This window comes from Melospiza melodia, chromosome 15, assembly GCF_035770615.1.
Source record: "Melospiza melodia melodia isolate bMelMel2 chromosome 15, bMelMel2.pri, whole genome shotgun sequence".
In the NCBI taxonomy this organism is placed as follows: Eukaryota; Metazoa; Chordata; class Aves; order Passeriformes; family Passerellidae; genus Melospiza; species Melospiza melodia.
This window is the reverse complement of record NC_086208.1, coordinates 13195638-13211305: the sequence shown is the minus strand read 5'-3', so window position 1 is coordinate 13211305 and position 15668 is coordinate 13195638. Positions and strand designations below refer to the sequence as shown.

General features: G+C 50.1%; 1 protein-coding gene across 1 annotated transcript in view; it reads left to right on the top strand.

The window, feature by feature from the left end:
- Positions 1–1941: 1941 nt before the first annotated feature.
- ACAN (aggrecan) overlaps positions 1942–15668 on the top strand; it is a 28034-nt gene continuing 14307 nt past the window's right edge. Inside the window, exons 1-11 of the mRNA XM_063169221.1 lie at positions 1942–2011; positions 2541–2912; positions 4189–4363; positions 4873–5000; positions 6000–6293; positions 8985–9524; positions 10008–10182; positions 10604–10731; positions 10852–11145; positions 12124–12315; positions 12432–15617. Of these exons, the coding sequence (XP_063025291.1) occupies positions 1942–2011; positions 2541–2912; positions 4189–4363; positions 4873–5000; positions 6000–6293; positions 8985–9524; positions 10008–10182; positions 10604–10731; positions 10852–11145; positions 12124–12315; positions 12432–15617 (5554 nt within the window). The remainder of the gene's footprint in view (positions 2012–2540; positions 2913–4188; positions 4364–4872; positions 5001–5999; positions 6294–8984; positions 9525–10007; positions 10183–10603; positions 10732–10851; positions 11146–12123; positions 12316–12431; positions 15618–15668) is intronic.

Below are 15668 nucleotides of genomic sequence, written 5' to 3'. Positions count from 1 at the left end.
GCTTAGAATCATGCCAAATAATAAAAGGCTGGAAGCACCTGTTTTATACACAAGTGCCTTAACTAAGACTACTATTACATCTATTCTTCAGTGCTTAATGAACTGAACTCTGTATCAGATTTTCCATTATTTTGCCTGGAATTTATGTCAGTCAAAGTAGCACATATTTGTGAGGCTCATCATTGTGTATCTTGGCTGGCTGTGGGCTCAGAGCTTCAGTGCTTGGGACCTGCCCCAGCAGAGATTGTGAACGAGCATCACCGGGCCAGCAGCTCACCCAGCCAGCTCTTTAAGGACTCCTGGGTACAGCTTGGCCCAGCTGATTCCAGGCTGGTGTTTCCAACTCCCCTTGCTTTGCTGAGGAGCAGCAGGCCCTTCACTGCCCCCAGAGCCCATCCTGTGGGCTGCCAGACCCTCTGACCTCCCCTGCACAGGGCAGTGGCTCTGCACTGCCCATCCCTGCAGGGAAATGTGAAGTCAGCTGTCATCTGCAGAAGAGGTTTGTAATGCATTGTTTGTGCAGACATCACCCCTCACCAGAGAGACACCCAAACACATGTACAGCTCCCACAGTTCTCCCTGAGGTTAGCTCTTACCTGGAATTTTATTCCCATGCACAGCAGAAAATATCTCCATTTGATCTTGTTCAGCCCTACAGCTGCAAACTGCAGTCTCCACACTCCTCTGCCAATGTGTTCCATCCCTGTTCTCTCCCATTTTCTGCCAGCAGAGCAGTCTCTTTTCACTAAAGATGAGGTTTTGTGGTGTGTCAGATTAAAATGAATGAGAGTATGTAGCTCAGCTTGTTCACAGGTGAAAGGTTAATGCTGAACTGTACAGGATGGGGTTTATTTCTGACCTTTTCTTGTGCCAGTGAGGATATGTAATGGAGTTTTCTACAAGTCCAATAGGCATATACCTGGAATGTTACCTGTCAGCTGAAGTCATCTGGAATCTTTCTAGATCACAGGAGTGAAACAGCCAATATCCAGACCTCAAAGGAAACACCAGTGATTCAGTAGGTGTGGTCCTTCCTTCTGAGTCAGGGCTGGAAAGTGATGCCAAACTGTGCTGCGTTGCCAGAGGACCTGTTTTTTATTTGAAATATTGAAACCAACTTGACTCTTTGTGCTGATTTAACACAGCATGATATTATGAATGGTAATCCAGTTAGGATTAAATTAGCTGGCCTCCTTATATTGCTTCTGTCACTCAATGTCAGCAGGACCATCCTTTCTTTACCTGAAGCCTTCAGAAGGAGCAGGCTGCTCTGACTAATTGAGGGATCCCAAGAAGATATTTTTAGGGGAGATTTAAGATGCCCAGAACTGTACCCTGTGTATTTTTTGTATTAGTTCTGGAGCAATTTGCACTTGAGGATATGCTGGCTCTCTGTGCAAAAAGAGTTGTAACATTTCACTTTTTCCCTATGCAGAGGGCAATTTTCCCTTCAGAGCATTTTAAGGAGTAGGAAATTCTTCCAATCATCTGGCCTGAAAGCCAGTTCTGGCTTGATTTGGGATGCCCAGTGAGGAACAACTCCTGTTCTGAGACAAAGCTTAGTGGATGTGATGGTCCCTCATGAGTAAATACATAACAAGTATGTAAAACCTGTTGTAAAATTGTCTTTCTGCTCCATAGGTAAGACTGAATCACAAGAGAGGGAAAGCAGTATATTAAGTGGTGTATAATAACACTTCAGACTGTTGTACATAGCAGAGCATCTTATTTGTTTGTCCCATGGACTGATGTCCCAAAGCAAGCAGCACTTTGGGGCAGAATCCTTCACCAAGGCCAGGCTTTCCCTGCTGGTGTGAGGAGTGTAGGAGGCTTTAGGGGCAGCTGAAAGCATTGCACTGCCTTGCAGCAGCATGCACAGCACTCAGCTCCTGTGAACATACACAAATCATTTCTCCCTGTGTTGTTTCTTGCAGGTAAATTATGACCACTTTGCTATTAGTGTTTGTGTGTTTGCAAGCCATCACCGCAGCCGACTCTGTGGAGCTCTCAGGTACGTGTCCAGGGTGTGACAAAGCAGGACTGAGCCTTGTGCTGCACCCTGGTCCCATCCCCATGGATGGGCAGCCCCCAGAAATAAGTTAATAAATGTGCCCAAGGTCTGTGCTGTGCACACACAAGGCTCCTCTGTTTGGATGGCTGCTGTGCCACAGCCTCTCACTGCCCTGGTGCTTGGGAAGCCAAGGAGATAGCTGTAGATCTGTGGGAAATGAAGAGAATTTCAGCATTTCTCTTTTAAAACATTACCAGGTGTGAACTCATGTGTGGGCAGCAGCTAGGCTGCAGCAGAGCCCTTTGTTCCCTTCATTCCCAAATCCAGCACTGGTCCAAATCTCAAAAGCAGCCATGGTGCAGTGGTCATTGCCACAACTTCCCTTTCTAGACTAGACAAAACAATCATGTCTGAATACGTGGGTACAGGTTTGCACAGCAGACACAGGCACTGGACCATATGGAAGCATGGGACATTTTGTATTACAAGTGTCATTGACGCAACCATTGCTCTGTTTGGGAACTGGCAGACAGTAGTGATGGCCTGGAAGTCAAGATACCTGAGCAGTCTCCCCTGCGTGTTATCCTGGGAAGCTCCCTGAACATCCCCTGTTACTTCAACATCCCTGAGGAGCAGGACACCAGCGTCATGCTGACCCCACGCATCAAGTGGAGCAAGCTGTCCAACGGCACCGAGGTTGTCCTGCTGGTGGCCACGGGTGGCAGGATCCGGCTCAACAGCGAGTACAGGGAGGTGATCTCCTTGCCCAACTACCCCGCCATCCCCACGGACGCCACGCTGGAGATCAAGGCGCTGAGGTCCAACCACACCGGGATCTACCGCTGCGAAGTGATGTACGGCATTGAGGACAGACAGGACACAATCGAGGTCCTGGTCAAAGGTGGGGTGCTGACCTTGATCTTTTCTCTCTGTGTCTTGCTGCTTGGCCTGAAGGGAGGAAGAGGCACTCTCCTGGTTCAGGGCAAATTTTGGAGAGAACGCCCAAAGGAGCTCCTCTAGAAAAGCAGATTCAATTGGCCTCTCATCCGAACCGGTCCGGGAGAAAATACCTCCTTGGAGAAAAGTGGAAAAACCTGTTTATTATACAATAAAACCTAAACAATATTAAACAATAAAACCCCTTGCTGCTCCAAAAGAGATGACAAACTGAGAAAGTTCCCTCCCCAGGTTGAAGCTCAGCTCACTCAGTCTCTGATCAGTCCCTCAGTGCTGGAAATGTCGCAGGCCCAGCCTGGCCTGGTGGGCCACAGGTGGAGCTGCCAGTGCTCTGCTGGGTGTTCAGGCCAGAACAGATTTAAACAGCTCCAAAGAAAAGGGAAAAAACCTCCACAGTATAGCTAAAACTAACTAAAACAAAGGAGAGCTCTGTCCCGCTGTCTGTCCATCCGCAGACAGCACAGTGCAGGAGCAGGAATGTGGAGGAGTGAGTGCAGTGTCTGAAAACAAACTGCACACTTCTTCTCTCCCCCCTTCACTCTCTGTAACAAGTCTTAAAGGTGCAAAATTTATTATTCAGCATAAACAGAACAAGATGATTGAGGATAAAAGCATCGTGTAGTCAACCCAGGACAGGCACACAGGCAAAGAATGCAATGATTTCCTCGTAGGAATAAGCCCTTTCTCTCAGGTCACAGATAAGGTGATGAGTGGAGAAGCCACAGGCCAAGCATTTATTTTAGCAGGCTAGGACCAGACTAAACAAACCCGTAAAATGACTCATGGCAGAATATGGCAAGAAAACGTCTCTTCTGGCAGAAGGTGAATTGCAGAGGCAGCAAGACGACATCCTTGGCAGGAGGTGGTACTGGGTACACTGGGTTATTACTCAAATGGGTAAAGCTGGAACAGAACCTTTATCAGACCTTTAATTTTTTCCAAACATTTTAAGAGATGGGATGCCCTCATCTGGAGAATTGGGCTGTTCTGGAAAAACTTCCATTGCCACATTGTAAAGCCTGTCCTAGTAATAGGTGGATAAAACAATGAAATTTTTGTACAATCCTTCTCTTTTTTGTGGTTTTTGCTTTCTGTATAAGACAGGGAGACAGCTTCCACTGCAGGGCTCTACAGGATGAGGTTTAATTTTGCCTTTTTCTTGTGCCTTCTCTGGAAGGCAGGGGCTGGTGGTTGTGACTGATGTCCATTGTCTTTTCCAGGCATCGTATTCCACTACAGAGCGATCTCCACAAGGTACACCCTGAACTTTGAGAAGGCAAAGCAGGCCTGTATCCAGAACAGTGCTGTCATTGCTACCCCTGAGCAGCTGCAGGCTGCCTACGAGGATGGGTACGAGCAGTGTGATGCTGGCTGGCTGGCTGATCAGACTGTCAGGTGAGAAGCCACTCAGGGGCAGTGAAAGCCACAGCAGCATTGTTAGGGAAGGATTCCTGTGATGAAGCCACCAACTGAAAATGGTTGCTAAATCTCAGCTGTTGTAACTGCTGGTGTGCAGAGGGGGTGGTGGATTGCAAGTCATTCTCTGCTAGAGGGGAATCTCCAGTAGGAAAGCAGAGTGACCACTGCCCTCCTGGGCTGGTGGTGACAACTGAGTGGACAATGGCTTCGTCCTGATCTTCCATCTTCCCTGAACAAAACCAGTGCTGTGCCAAGATGCACAAATTTGGCTCAACCTCACTGGGGAGGCACCTTGTCCTGATGTCTTTGGTCAGGGTTCCAAAGACCATCAGAGTGAGGGCAGGACAGCAGATCATCCTTTCCCTTTTCCATAATCTGGGAAAAGCCATAAATCACCCCACTGGGCAGTGCTCTGCAGCTCCCTCCCAGCCTTCAGTGGCTGCCAGGGTCCTGCCTCCCCTGCTTATCCACAATCTCTCCCTCAGGTATCCCATCCACTGGCCCCGGGAGCGCTGCTATGGCGACAAGGACGAATTCCCAGGAGTGAGGACCTACGGTGTCCGTGAGCCAGATGAAACCTATGATGTTTACTGCTATGCAGAGCAAATGCAAGGTGATTTGGGGTTTTTATTGTTACTAGAGGCAGAAGCAGTCAAAGCCCTGATCATGCCTAGACTGGACAACAGCAAATAGAGAAAAGACAGGTTAAAGCTGGAAAAGCACATTCCCTGGCCAGTCCAGATGTTCTTTACAGTCTTTTTATTAGACCTTGGACAATTTTAATGTCAAATGACTAATGCAGTGCAGAGGGTGGAGTCCGTCTAACCTCCACCAGAGTCCACGCCATCCTGCCTGGTCAGCCATTTGAGTGTGTGACATTCAGATGCACCAATCATTCATACTTATGACATTGAAATATTCAGCACAACAGAACTGCACTCGTCCTTATCTCCCCCTTGCCCTGTGGCTCCAGCTGCTGTGGTATGTTTTGCTAAAATCTGCATTTGGTCTGTAAGACTCACTTTCTTCTGGTCTTTACAAAGTCACCCACATGGGCTTGCCTTTCAGCTCTAATACACAGAACTCCTCATCTTATCCAAACTCTTTTGAGTGGGAGGGGAGCCAGAAAGGGAATTGTGATTAGAATCCAACAGGTAACTCCTTGTGGTATTCACATGCCTTCTGAACAGAAAGAAGCTGTGAGACAAGCAGAGAAGAAGGAAAACACAATTCTTATCTCGCTTGCTGTGCCTGTGTTGTGCTAAAGTAGAATGCAATATGGAGATGGCATTCTACTTTAGCACAACACAGGCACAGCAAGCCAAAGTGAGGATGTTTTGTTCCCTTGGCCTGTCAGGGCCAAGAAGTGTGTGTGTGTGTCAGATTGTCACGGGACAGTCATGAGAGAATGAGAGATGAGTGCAGTGTGAGCAGTTGTGAGCAAGAGTGAGCGCATGGCAGATTCAGTTTAGATGCAATGTACATAGTATAGTATAATAATGTAATTTTTAGCCTTCTGATGATGGAGTCAGATGCACCATTCTCTCTCCCCTTTGTGCGAGTCGCCTTTGATTTACAGTAATTCCTGTGCTAACGGATGATGTGATTGCAGGCAAAGTCTTCTACGCCACCGCCCCGGAGAAGTTCACCTTCCAAGAAGCGTTTGACAAATGCCGCGGTTTGGGAGCACGCCTGGCCACCACGGGGGAGCTGTACCTGGCCTGGAAGGACGGCATGGACGTGTGCAGCGCGGGCTGGCTGGCCGACCGCAGCGTGCGCTACCCCATCTCCCGGGCGCGCCCCAACTGCGGGGGCAACCTGGTGGGCGTGAGGACGGTGTACCTGCACGCCAACCAGACGGGGTACCCGCACCCCGACTCGCGCTACGACGCCATCTGCTACAGCGGTGAGTCTCAAATCTCTGCCGCTCACAGTGGCTCTGTGTAAGAGCGGAAATGAGGGATGCGGGACTCCAGGGGCTCTCCAAAATGCAGTTTATTGCATCCAATGCATTACAGCAGTCCAGGGTCGTGGGTGACAGAGCCTGTGCCCACAGCTGTCAGCTCCAGCTGCAGGCTGGCCTGGAGACCCTTTAGTTTAGGTTACATTGCATTATATACTTTTCTTTGCTGAGCATCTTAATACAAGAAGATCTATAGAACCAATCTATACCTTAGTAGTTCTACCAATCTGTAGAACCAATCTATACCTTAACTATTATCTATAGCCTATCATAACTACTGTAATTACCACATTCATGTTACTGTTCTCCAATCACCAAAAGTTAGTACATTACAGTTTAAGCTAGAAGTTGCTATTCAGTTTTCTTGCAGTGGAAAATCCTGAGACCTTTTTTCTACTTGTCTCCTGTGGGTCAGGAGACAGTCACCAGATTCTGGGCAGTTGAGTTGAGTTGGGTGCTTGTGAAGATTCAGTTTAGATGCAATGTAATATAGTATAATATAGTATAGAATAATATAGTATAATAACGTAATTAATTAGCCTTCTGATATAATGGAGTCAGATGCAGTCATTCTCCCCGCTTTGTCAGGGCCACTCTGCTTTTACAATACAGAGGAGCTCCCTGGCCAGAGACAACCTCTTGCTTCTTTGATGTTGAGGTTGTTTTTAAAAAAAGAGAGGGGAGAAAGCAGGTTTTGGAAAGGACTAAGTCCTCTGCTCATGTTGAGGTAGAAAGCAGATCTAGAAAGGCTGCTTGACCAGCACATGGGGGGCTCTGTGGAGGTGAGGGTAACACAGTTCCCATCTCTCCAGTCCTCCCACACCCTCCTGCTTTTAAAGCTCTCCTGGAGACACGAAGCAGAGCTCAGGTGCTTCACATAGGAGACTTCGAATGCTGGAGAAGGAGGTGAAGGAGAAAGAGAACAGGTCTGACCCTGAAGATGTGTGTAGTGATGAGATGTGGTGTGGAACAGATGCGTGACTGACTTTCCATGCTGGGATAAATCTGAGACTGATGCAGTCTCTGGGAAACTGTGGATTAAAATTTCATCCCAGCTGCTCCCCCTTTCTCCTAACTTTACACTGTTCCCTGCAGCGAGAAGAGGGGGAAACAGTGATATTTTGTCTATTCAGGGCAACCAGAAGCTAACATTCAAGTAGGATTGCCACAGTTAAAAAATTAACAATATTTTAAAATATTTGTTGAAACCCTTATGATCAGATCTGTTGTGCCCAGATACCTCTCCCAGACCCGTGGAGGTACCCAGTTATGTGGCCAAGCTAAAGACTGGTCCACCAAGCCACAGCCTTTTGGTTATCTCAATGTTTGCCTCTGAAACTGCTGCATATGGTCAGTCCTTTTCCAAGCATCTTCATGGAAATCTCTGAATCCCTTGAGATCTGAAAAGTACTGCCTAAAATGAACCAGCAGCAAAATGGAATTGGAAATATAACAGGGAAAGCATTATTAGAGGAAAATCTGGGCATTGTCTCATCCTTTTTCCCTCCCCTGCCATGCTGCACATCCAAGATGTGATCCCCCCTCCCTTATCTGCCCTCACAGTTCTGTTTCATGCTGCTCTACCAAACAGCGTCCTTGTCAGCTGAGCTGCTCAGTGCCATGTAAAGCACGTTGTCCTAGACCCAAGGGATGTGGCTTGAGCAGGAAATTGATTTGGAAGGGGAAAGGTGGGAGCTGTTTCAGTGTGTTTGGTACAGCAAGTGGCCTTGGCTGTCCTGGCAGTGGGTCAGGATGCTCATACGGGATGAGCTCAAGTCACCGCCTGGGCAGAGCAGAAGGTGATGGTGATCCTGCTGAGGTTTCGTGCACCAAGTGTGAGGATCCAGCTGTCTTCCTCAGACGGATCTGCCGCGGAGGTTATCCAAGCTCCCCGACTTCCCTCCGTCCAACCCAATTTCCTTGCGGCAGGCACTAGGGGTCAGTGCAGACTCGGATATGGGCAAGGTGTTCCCGGGAAGGGGAACTGGCAGGAGCGGGGCAATGTCCCCGCTGATTGACCACATTTGGAGCATGAGGTGGCTCGGTGCCTCCTCACATGCCCTCCGTGCTGAGGCGTTGCACAGAGCCACAGTGGAGGAAGGAAAACCATTTTTCTTATCAAACTGTCACGATTTCCCTGATCCTCCCGTAGCAGAGATACCCAGCTGCTCCTTGGAGGCAGCATCTGTGCAGCTCACCTCATCAGGCTGGCATTTGTCACAGATATCTTTTATGAAAAATCCTTTCCTTAGGATTTTTCCTCCTGAGAAGCTGAGAGGCCTTAGGAACAAAATGTAAACAATGATTATCTACTGCTGTGGAATGCAACAGGTGCATCTGTGATTGGTCTCATGTGGTTGTTTCTAATTAACCACAGTGAGCTGGCTTGGACAGAGAGTCCAAGCCACAAGCCTTTTTCATCATTCTTTCTTTTTCTATTCTTAGCTAGCCTTCTCATGAAATCCTTTCTTCTATTCTTTTAGTATAGTTTTAATATAACATATATCATAAAATAATAAATCAAGCCTTCTAAAACATGGAGTCAGGTCCTCATCTCTTCCCTCATCCTCAGACCCCTGTGAACACTGTCACAGACATTATCCCCTCTGATTGCTGCTTTGTGTCCTGATGCAGGGGAGGACATTGAGAGCCTGGTGCCAGGGCAGTTCATCGACGAGCTGGGCAGCGGGCTGGGCAGCGCCTTCACAGTGCAGACTGTCACCCAGACCGAGGTGGAGCTGCCCCTGTCACGCAACGCCACGGAGGAGGAGGCCCGCGGCAGCATCGCCACCCTGGAGCCCATTGAGATCACCCCCACGGCCACCAGGCTGGACGAGAGCTTCACTGCCCTGCCTGATCTCTTCACCACCGCTCTCACACTAGAGACATCTGCCACAGAAGAGGAAAATGTGACCAGGGAGGATGGCACAGCGGTGTGGACTGTACCTGAAGAGGCCACCACCCTAGATTTAGGCACTGCCTTCACCACCTTAGCCTTTGGCACAGCTAGCACTACAGAAACAGCAGAGGTGAGCTCGGTGGAAGAGGCCGTGGGGGTGACTGCCACCCCAGGACTGGAGTCTGCCTCAGCCTTCACGGTGGAAGATCAGCTTGTGCGAGTGACAGCTGCCCCCGGTGCCGGCCACCTTCCCGAGCAGCCCATCTCCCCCACAGGTAAGGCACCAGGACTGAGAGAAGCCTGAAGGCCAGCTCATTCTAGAGGCAACCATTCAGCTGAAAACAGCCTGAGTTTCTGCCATCTCAGAGGGCATCCAAGTCCCTGGAGGTGCACAGGCCTTTTAGGGGTCAGGCTGAGAGCCCCCATCACAGTGGGGCAGGAGGGGAGAGGAGAAGGTGATGGGCCACCCCATCATGTGCTGACCAGAGCTCAGCTGGGCTGCAGTGGTCACACTCTGCTCTCCCATATCCATCTGACTCCAGGGAAGGGGAAAGTCAAGGCAAGAAGACCTTAGAGGAGAGCTAAAGAGATCCCCAGAACTCAATGGCAGCAGGGCTCCATGAATGAGGCATTTGCATCAAAAGGAGTTTGAGAGGGCGTGGTCCTTGCCCTGGTTTTTGGAAGACCATTTCTGGTCACGCATCTCAGTGCAAGGGAGTCCTGTACCCATTGTCTCACCACAGCTTCTCTTTCCCCAGGTGTGGTGTTTCACTACCGTGCGGCCACCAGCAGATACGCCTTCTCCTTTGTCCAAGCCCAGAAGGCCTGCCTGGAGAACAGCGCTGTGATTGCCACCCCCCAGCAGCTCCAGGCTGCCTACGAGGCTGGCTTCGACCAGTGTGATGCTGGCTGGCTGCGGGACCAGACAGTCAGGTAAAGTTACACTGACCTGGGGAAGACACCCTCCAAAATGGCCATTCAGCCATTAAGGCTTTACTCTGGGTTGTCCTGATGCTCTCCTCATCAACAGCAATAAGCTTTCCTGACCCAAAATTTTCTCCAGGCCGTGATATTCAGTGGCCAATAGACGTATTTTTGCCCACTTCTTTTCCTCATTTCCTAACCTGTGTATACATCTTGCACCAGTGAGCCCTCCTGGTGTGTAGGAAGAGTAGCAGGAAATTTGTATTTATTGCCTCAAGCTGTAAGTGGACTTGTCTCCAAGTCACACTGCAGACTCTGAGCACCTCAAACAGTGAAGAGTTCATGTCCCACTCCCAAGCACACTGAGGTTCTTCAGTCCTGGCTAATAAGGCTGACCTTGGATTACCTCTTCTCTTCCTTTTTCTGGTAGGTATCCCATCGTGAATCCCCGAAATAACTGCATAGGAGACAAAGAGAACACTCCAGGCGTACGGTCGTATGGCATGCGCCCGGCCTCGGAGACCTACGACGTGTACTGCTACATCGACAGGCTCAAGGGTACATCCTCCCCTGCCCCTGGGCACTGCTGTGGAGCAGAAATGTGCCCCACACCTCAAATGCTGTCTGTAGATGTCTGGCATGCAGGGATTCACTCGTGTTTTCCCTCCCACCCCTCAGGTGATGTGTTCTTCGCAACCCAGCCGGAGCAGTTCACCTTCCCCGAAGCCCAGCGGTTCTGCCAGAGCCAGAACGCCACGCTGGCCTCTGTTGGGCAGCTGCACGCCGCCTGGAAGCAGGGCCTGGACCGGTGCTACGCGGGCTGGCTGGCCGACGGCAGCCTGCGCTACCCCATCGTGAGCCCCCGGCCCGCGTGCGGCGGCGATGCGCCGGGCGTCAGGACCGTGTACCAGCACCACAACCAGACCGGCTTCCCCGACCCGCTGTCCCGGCACCACGCCTTCTGCTTCAGAGGTACCCACCCTCCTGTTGTGGTGTGGTGTCATGGCTTGCCTCAGTTTATCTCAGCCTTTCCTCAGGCCTGCCAGCCACCTCTCCCTCCCCATCCCTTGCCCCTGCTGAGTGCTGTCTGTCCATGACTGGCAAAGCTCAAAAGATGTTTCTCAGCCCTGGGGGACATTGGGCCATCCAGGTGTCAAGTTTAAGTCTCATTGCTTAATATTAACTACTGCTGAGTAGCCGTGGGGGTGTGGCAATTGCAAGGTGTTTTGGGCTACAGTCATGGTGAGCCTGATACCCGCTCCTGTCTACCTAATTAAGGTGTCAGGGCATCTACACTGGAGCGTGGGTACTTGCATGTATATACCTAGCAAAAATTAACAGTAAAGTTTAGGAGTAAGTCTTTTTTCCTTGGGTGTGTGTGGCAGCCATCTTACATCTTCAGTGTCCCCTGAGAGGGAGAGGGATCCCCCCCCCCCCACCTGGTTGGTGGGATCCCTCTCCCTGGGGTTAAAAGGAACAGCAACCACATGGTTCAAGGTTCTGTTAGGGCTGTTATGGGACTCAGAGGCCTCTGGGTCAGGAATAAAGCTCCGGATCAAAACCCTCTAGCAGAACCCAACTCCTTTTCATTCACCTCATCTTAAAGCTTCTCTGCCAAGGTAAACCTGAGCTCCTGCATGTCTGGACTTGTCTCTAGCACCCAGCTGCAATATCCAGCCAGCCAAAGGTGTCTCTGAGGTGAAACCACCACAGTTGCCGCCTTTGGTCAAGGAGCAAGGGCCAGACAAGCCCAGGCACATCCCATCTGCTTATATTGGTAATAATTCCAATACTCTCCTGCCCCTGCAGGGCACAGAAATCTGTCTCCTGAGGGGAAGGGATTTCAGAAGGGAGGCTGGGAATGTTGGAGTGCTGGTTTGAACGCGGCACATCACCGGCGTCTTGGATTGTGAATTTTTGGAAACTCCTTCCAATGCCTTTTTGTTCCAGCTCTGCCTCCTGTGGAGGAGGAGGGGGTCACCCCGTTCTTTGAAGATGTTCTGGCAACACAAGTGATCCCTGGAGTGGAGGGGGTGCCCTCGGGAGAGGAGGTGACCATGGAGACAGAGTCTGCCACTCAGCCTGAGAATCAGACAGCCTGGGGCACAGAGGTCTTTCCAACAGATGTGTCACTGCTCTCAGGTGCGTTCAGAGCTTCCTTGTAGCCTGCATCGTGCTGGGCTGGGGGTGTAGGGTTGGGACCCTCACAGAGTATGAATGATTTTCCCAACTCCTTCTCTTTGTTCTTTCCTTTCCAGTGAGTCCATCTGCTTTTCCTCCAGCTACCATACTACCAGAGGAAACCAGTACCAATGCTTCCCTCAGCGAAGTGTCAGGGGAGGTGACTCAGCCTGGAGAGCATCAAGTCAGTGGTGAATCTTCAGCATCTGGCTGGGTTCCTGGAGTTCCAGATACAAGCGGAGAACCAACTTCTGGAGTTTCTGAACTTAGTGGAGACCACTCAGGCATTGGAGAGAGCGGATTACCGTCAGTAGACCTGCATGCCAGTGGCTTCCCACCTGGAGAAAGTGGGCTGCCCTCAGGAGACCTGAGCGGTGTGTCCTCCGGCGTTGTTGATATCAGTGGCCTGCCTTCTGCAGAGGGGGAGACATCAGTGTCTGTTTTGAGGATACCAGAAATCAGTGGGATGCCACCTGAAGTGGAAAGCAGCGGGCTGCCCTTTGGAGCGAGCGGAGAAATCTCTGGCACTGAGCTCATCAGCGGCGTGTCATCCGGAGAGGAGAGTGGAGTGGCCTCTGGTTTTCCCACCGTGTCTCTCGTGGATACCACATTGGTGGAAGTTGTAACAGCAGCAACAGAACGGCAAGAGGAGGGAAAAGGGTCCATTGGAGTCAGCGGTGAGGGAGATCTGTCAGGGCTGCCATCCTCTGAGTGGGACAGCAGTGGTGGAACCCCCGGCTTGCCCTCAGGAGCTGAGCCCAGCGGGGAGCCCTCCGGGGTACCCGAGCTCAGCGGGCTGTCCTCAGGAGGGTCTGAGCTTAGTGGCTTTCCCTCAGGACTGGATGGCAGTGGAGAAACATCTGGAACACACGAGATCAGTGGCCAGGTGGACCTGAGTGGCCTTACCTCTGGTACTGAGGGAAGCAGCGAGGCCTCCGGCGTCACCTTCGTAGATGCCACTCTGGAGGAAGTGACAACAACCTCACCAGTTACAGGAGCAGAGGCAAAAGAGACTTTGGAAACCAGTGGATTGCCTTCAGGTGTTGAAGATGGATCAGGCATGGTGTCTGGGAGTTTAGACATCAGTGGTGAGCCTTCTGGGCATGTAGACTTTGGTGGGAGTGCTTCTGGAGGGCTGGAGATGAGCGGACACCCGAGCGGAGTGACGGACAGCAGCGGAGACATCTCTGGAGTTGATGTCACCAGTGGTCTGCTCTCTGGAGAGGAAAGTGGACTCACCTCTGGCTTTCCCACGGTGTCTCTTGTGGATACCACTTTGGTGGAAGTTGTAACACAGCCATCAGTGGCACAAGAAGTGGGAGAAGGACCATCTGGGATGATAGAAATCAGTGGATTTACTTCTGGAGACAGAGGACTATCTGGAGAAGGGTCTGGAGCTGTGGAGACCAGTGGTTTTTCCTCAGGAGACTTGAGTGGGGAGCCATCTGGAATCCCGTACATCAGCGGAGACTTTTCTGGAGCCACAGATCTAAGTGGACAGTCTTCAACAGTGGCTGATATCAGTGGGGAGGCCTCAGGGCTTCCAGGAATCACTTTAGTCACTTCTGATTTAGTAGAAGTGGTGACAAGACCAACGATATCCCAGGAACTGGGTGGGGAAACTGTCACGTTTCCCTATGGTTTGGGGACAAGTGGTGAAGGCTCTGGATCTGGTGAACTAAGTGGGGAAACATCTGCACTGCCAGAAAGTGCTCTAGAAACATCAACAGCTTATGAAATCAGTGGTGAAACATCTGCATTTCCTGAAACGGGTACAGAAACATCCACGATTCATGAAATCAGTGGGGAGGCATCTGCATTTCCTGAATTTAGCACGGAAACATCAACAATTCAAGAAATCAGTGGAGAAACCTCTGCATTTCCTGAAATTTTCACAGAAACGTCCACAAGTCAGGAAGACAGGGGTGAAACATCTGGGTATCCTGAAATTGTCATAGAAGCATCCACTGGTCAAGAAGCAAGTGGGGAAACCTCTGCATTTCCTGGAAGTGGCACAGAAACGTCCACAGTACAAGAAATCAGTGGGGAAACGTCTGCATTTCCTGAAATTAGAATAGAAACATCCACAAGTCAAGACATCAGTGGGGAAACGTCTGCATTTCCTGAAATTAGGATAGAAACATTCACAATCCAAGAGGCCAGGGGTGAAATATCTGGCTATCCTGAAATTAGCATAGAAGCTTCGACGGTCCACGAAACCAGTGGAGAAACATCTGCATTCCCTGAAATCAGCATAGAAACTTCAACAGTGCATGAAATTAGTGGAGAAAGTTCTGCATTTCCTGAAATTAGAATAGAAACATACACAAATCAAGAAGCCAGGGGTGAAACATCTGCCTTCCCTGAAATTAGCATAGAAACTTCAACGGTCCATGAAACCAGTGGGGAAACTTCTGCGTTTCCTGAAATCAGCATAGAAACTTCTACAGTCCATGAAATCAGTGGGGACATGTCCTCTTTTCCTGAAATTAGCATAGAAACTTCGACAATCCATGAAACCAGTGGTGAAATACCTGCATTTCCTGAGATTAGAATAGAAACATCCACAGGTGAAGAAGCTCGAGGAGAAACATCCACATTTCCTGAGATTAGCATAGAAACCTCTACGGTCCATGATATCAGTGGGGAGACATCTGCATTCCCTGAGTTCAGCATAGAAACACCAACAAGTCAAGAAGCCAGGAGTGAAACATCTGCCTATCCTGAAATTTTCATAGAAACATCCACAGTTCAAGAAGTCAGTGGGGAAACTTCTGCATTTCCTGAAATTAGAATAGGAGCACCCACAAGTCAAGAAGCCCGCGGAGAGACATTTCCTGAGATCAGCATAGAAACATCCACACTCCATGAAACCAGTGGGGAAGCATCTGCATTGCCGACCGATAACATCAAAACAGCTGCCACATCTTTGGCCAGCGGGGAGCCCTTTGGTACTCCTGAGGAGAGGGAGATTCCTGACACAACATCTGGAGCTGTGACACACTCTATCACAGGCATTTCGGGGGAAACCTCTGCCCCAGACACTGTAATTAGTACCAGGACTCCAGATGTAGAACCAACACAGGGACTCAGGAACCCTGAAGAGGCTCAGCTTGAAATGGAGCCTTCCCCTCCTGTGGTGTCAGAACAAGAGACAGAGACAGCTGTTGCTCCAGACAATCCCCATCTGCTGGCCACCACCACTGCTGCCCTGCCCCAAGTCTCACAAGAAGCAATTGACGCATTAGGACCCACTCCAGAAGGTAATGTGTCTCATATGGAAGGGAAAGCTTTGTGGATGGGAAGGAGGGGGC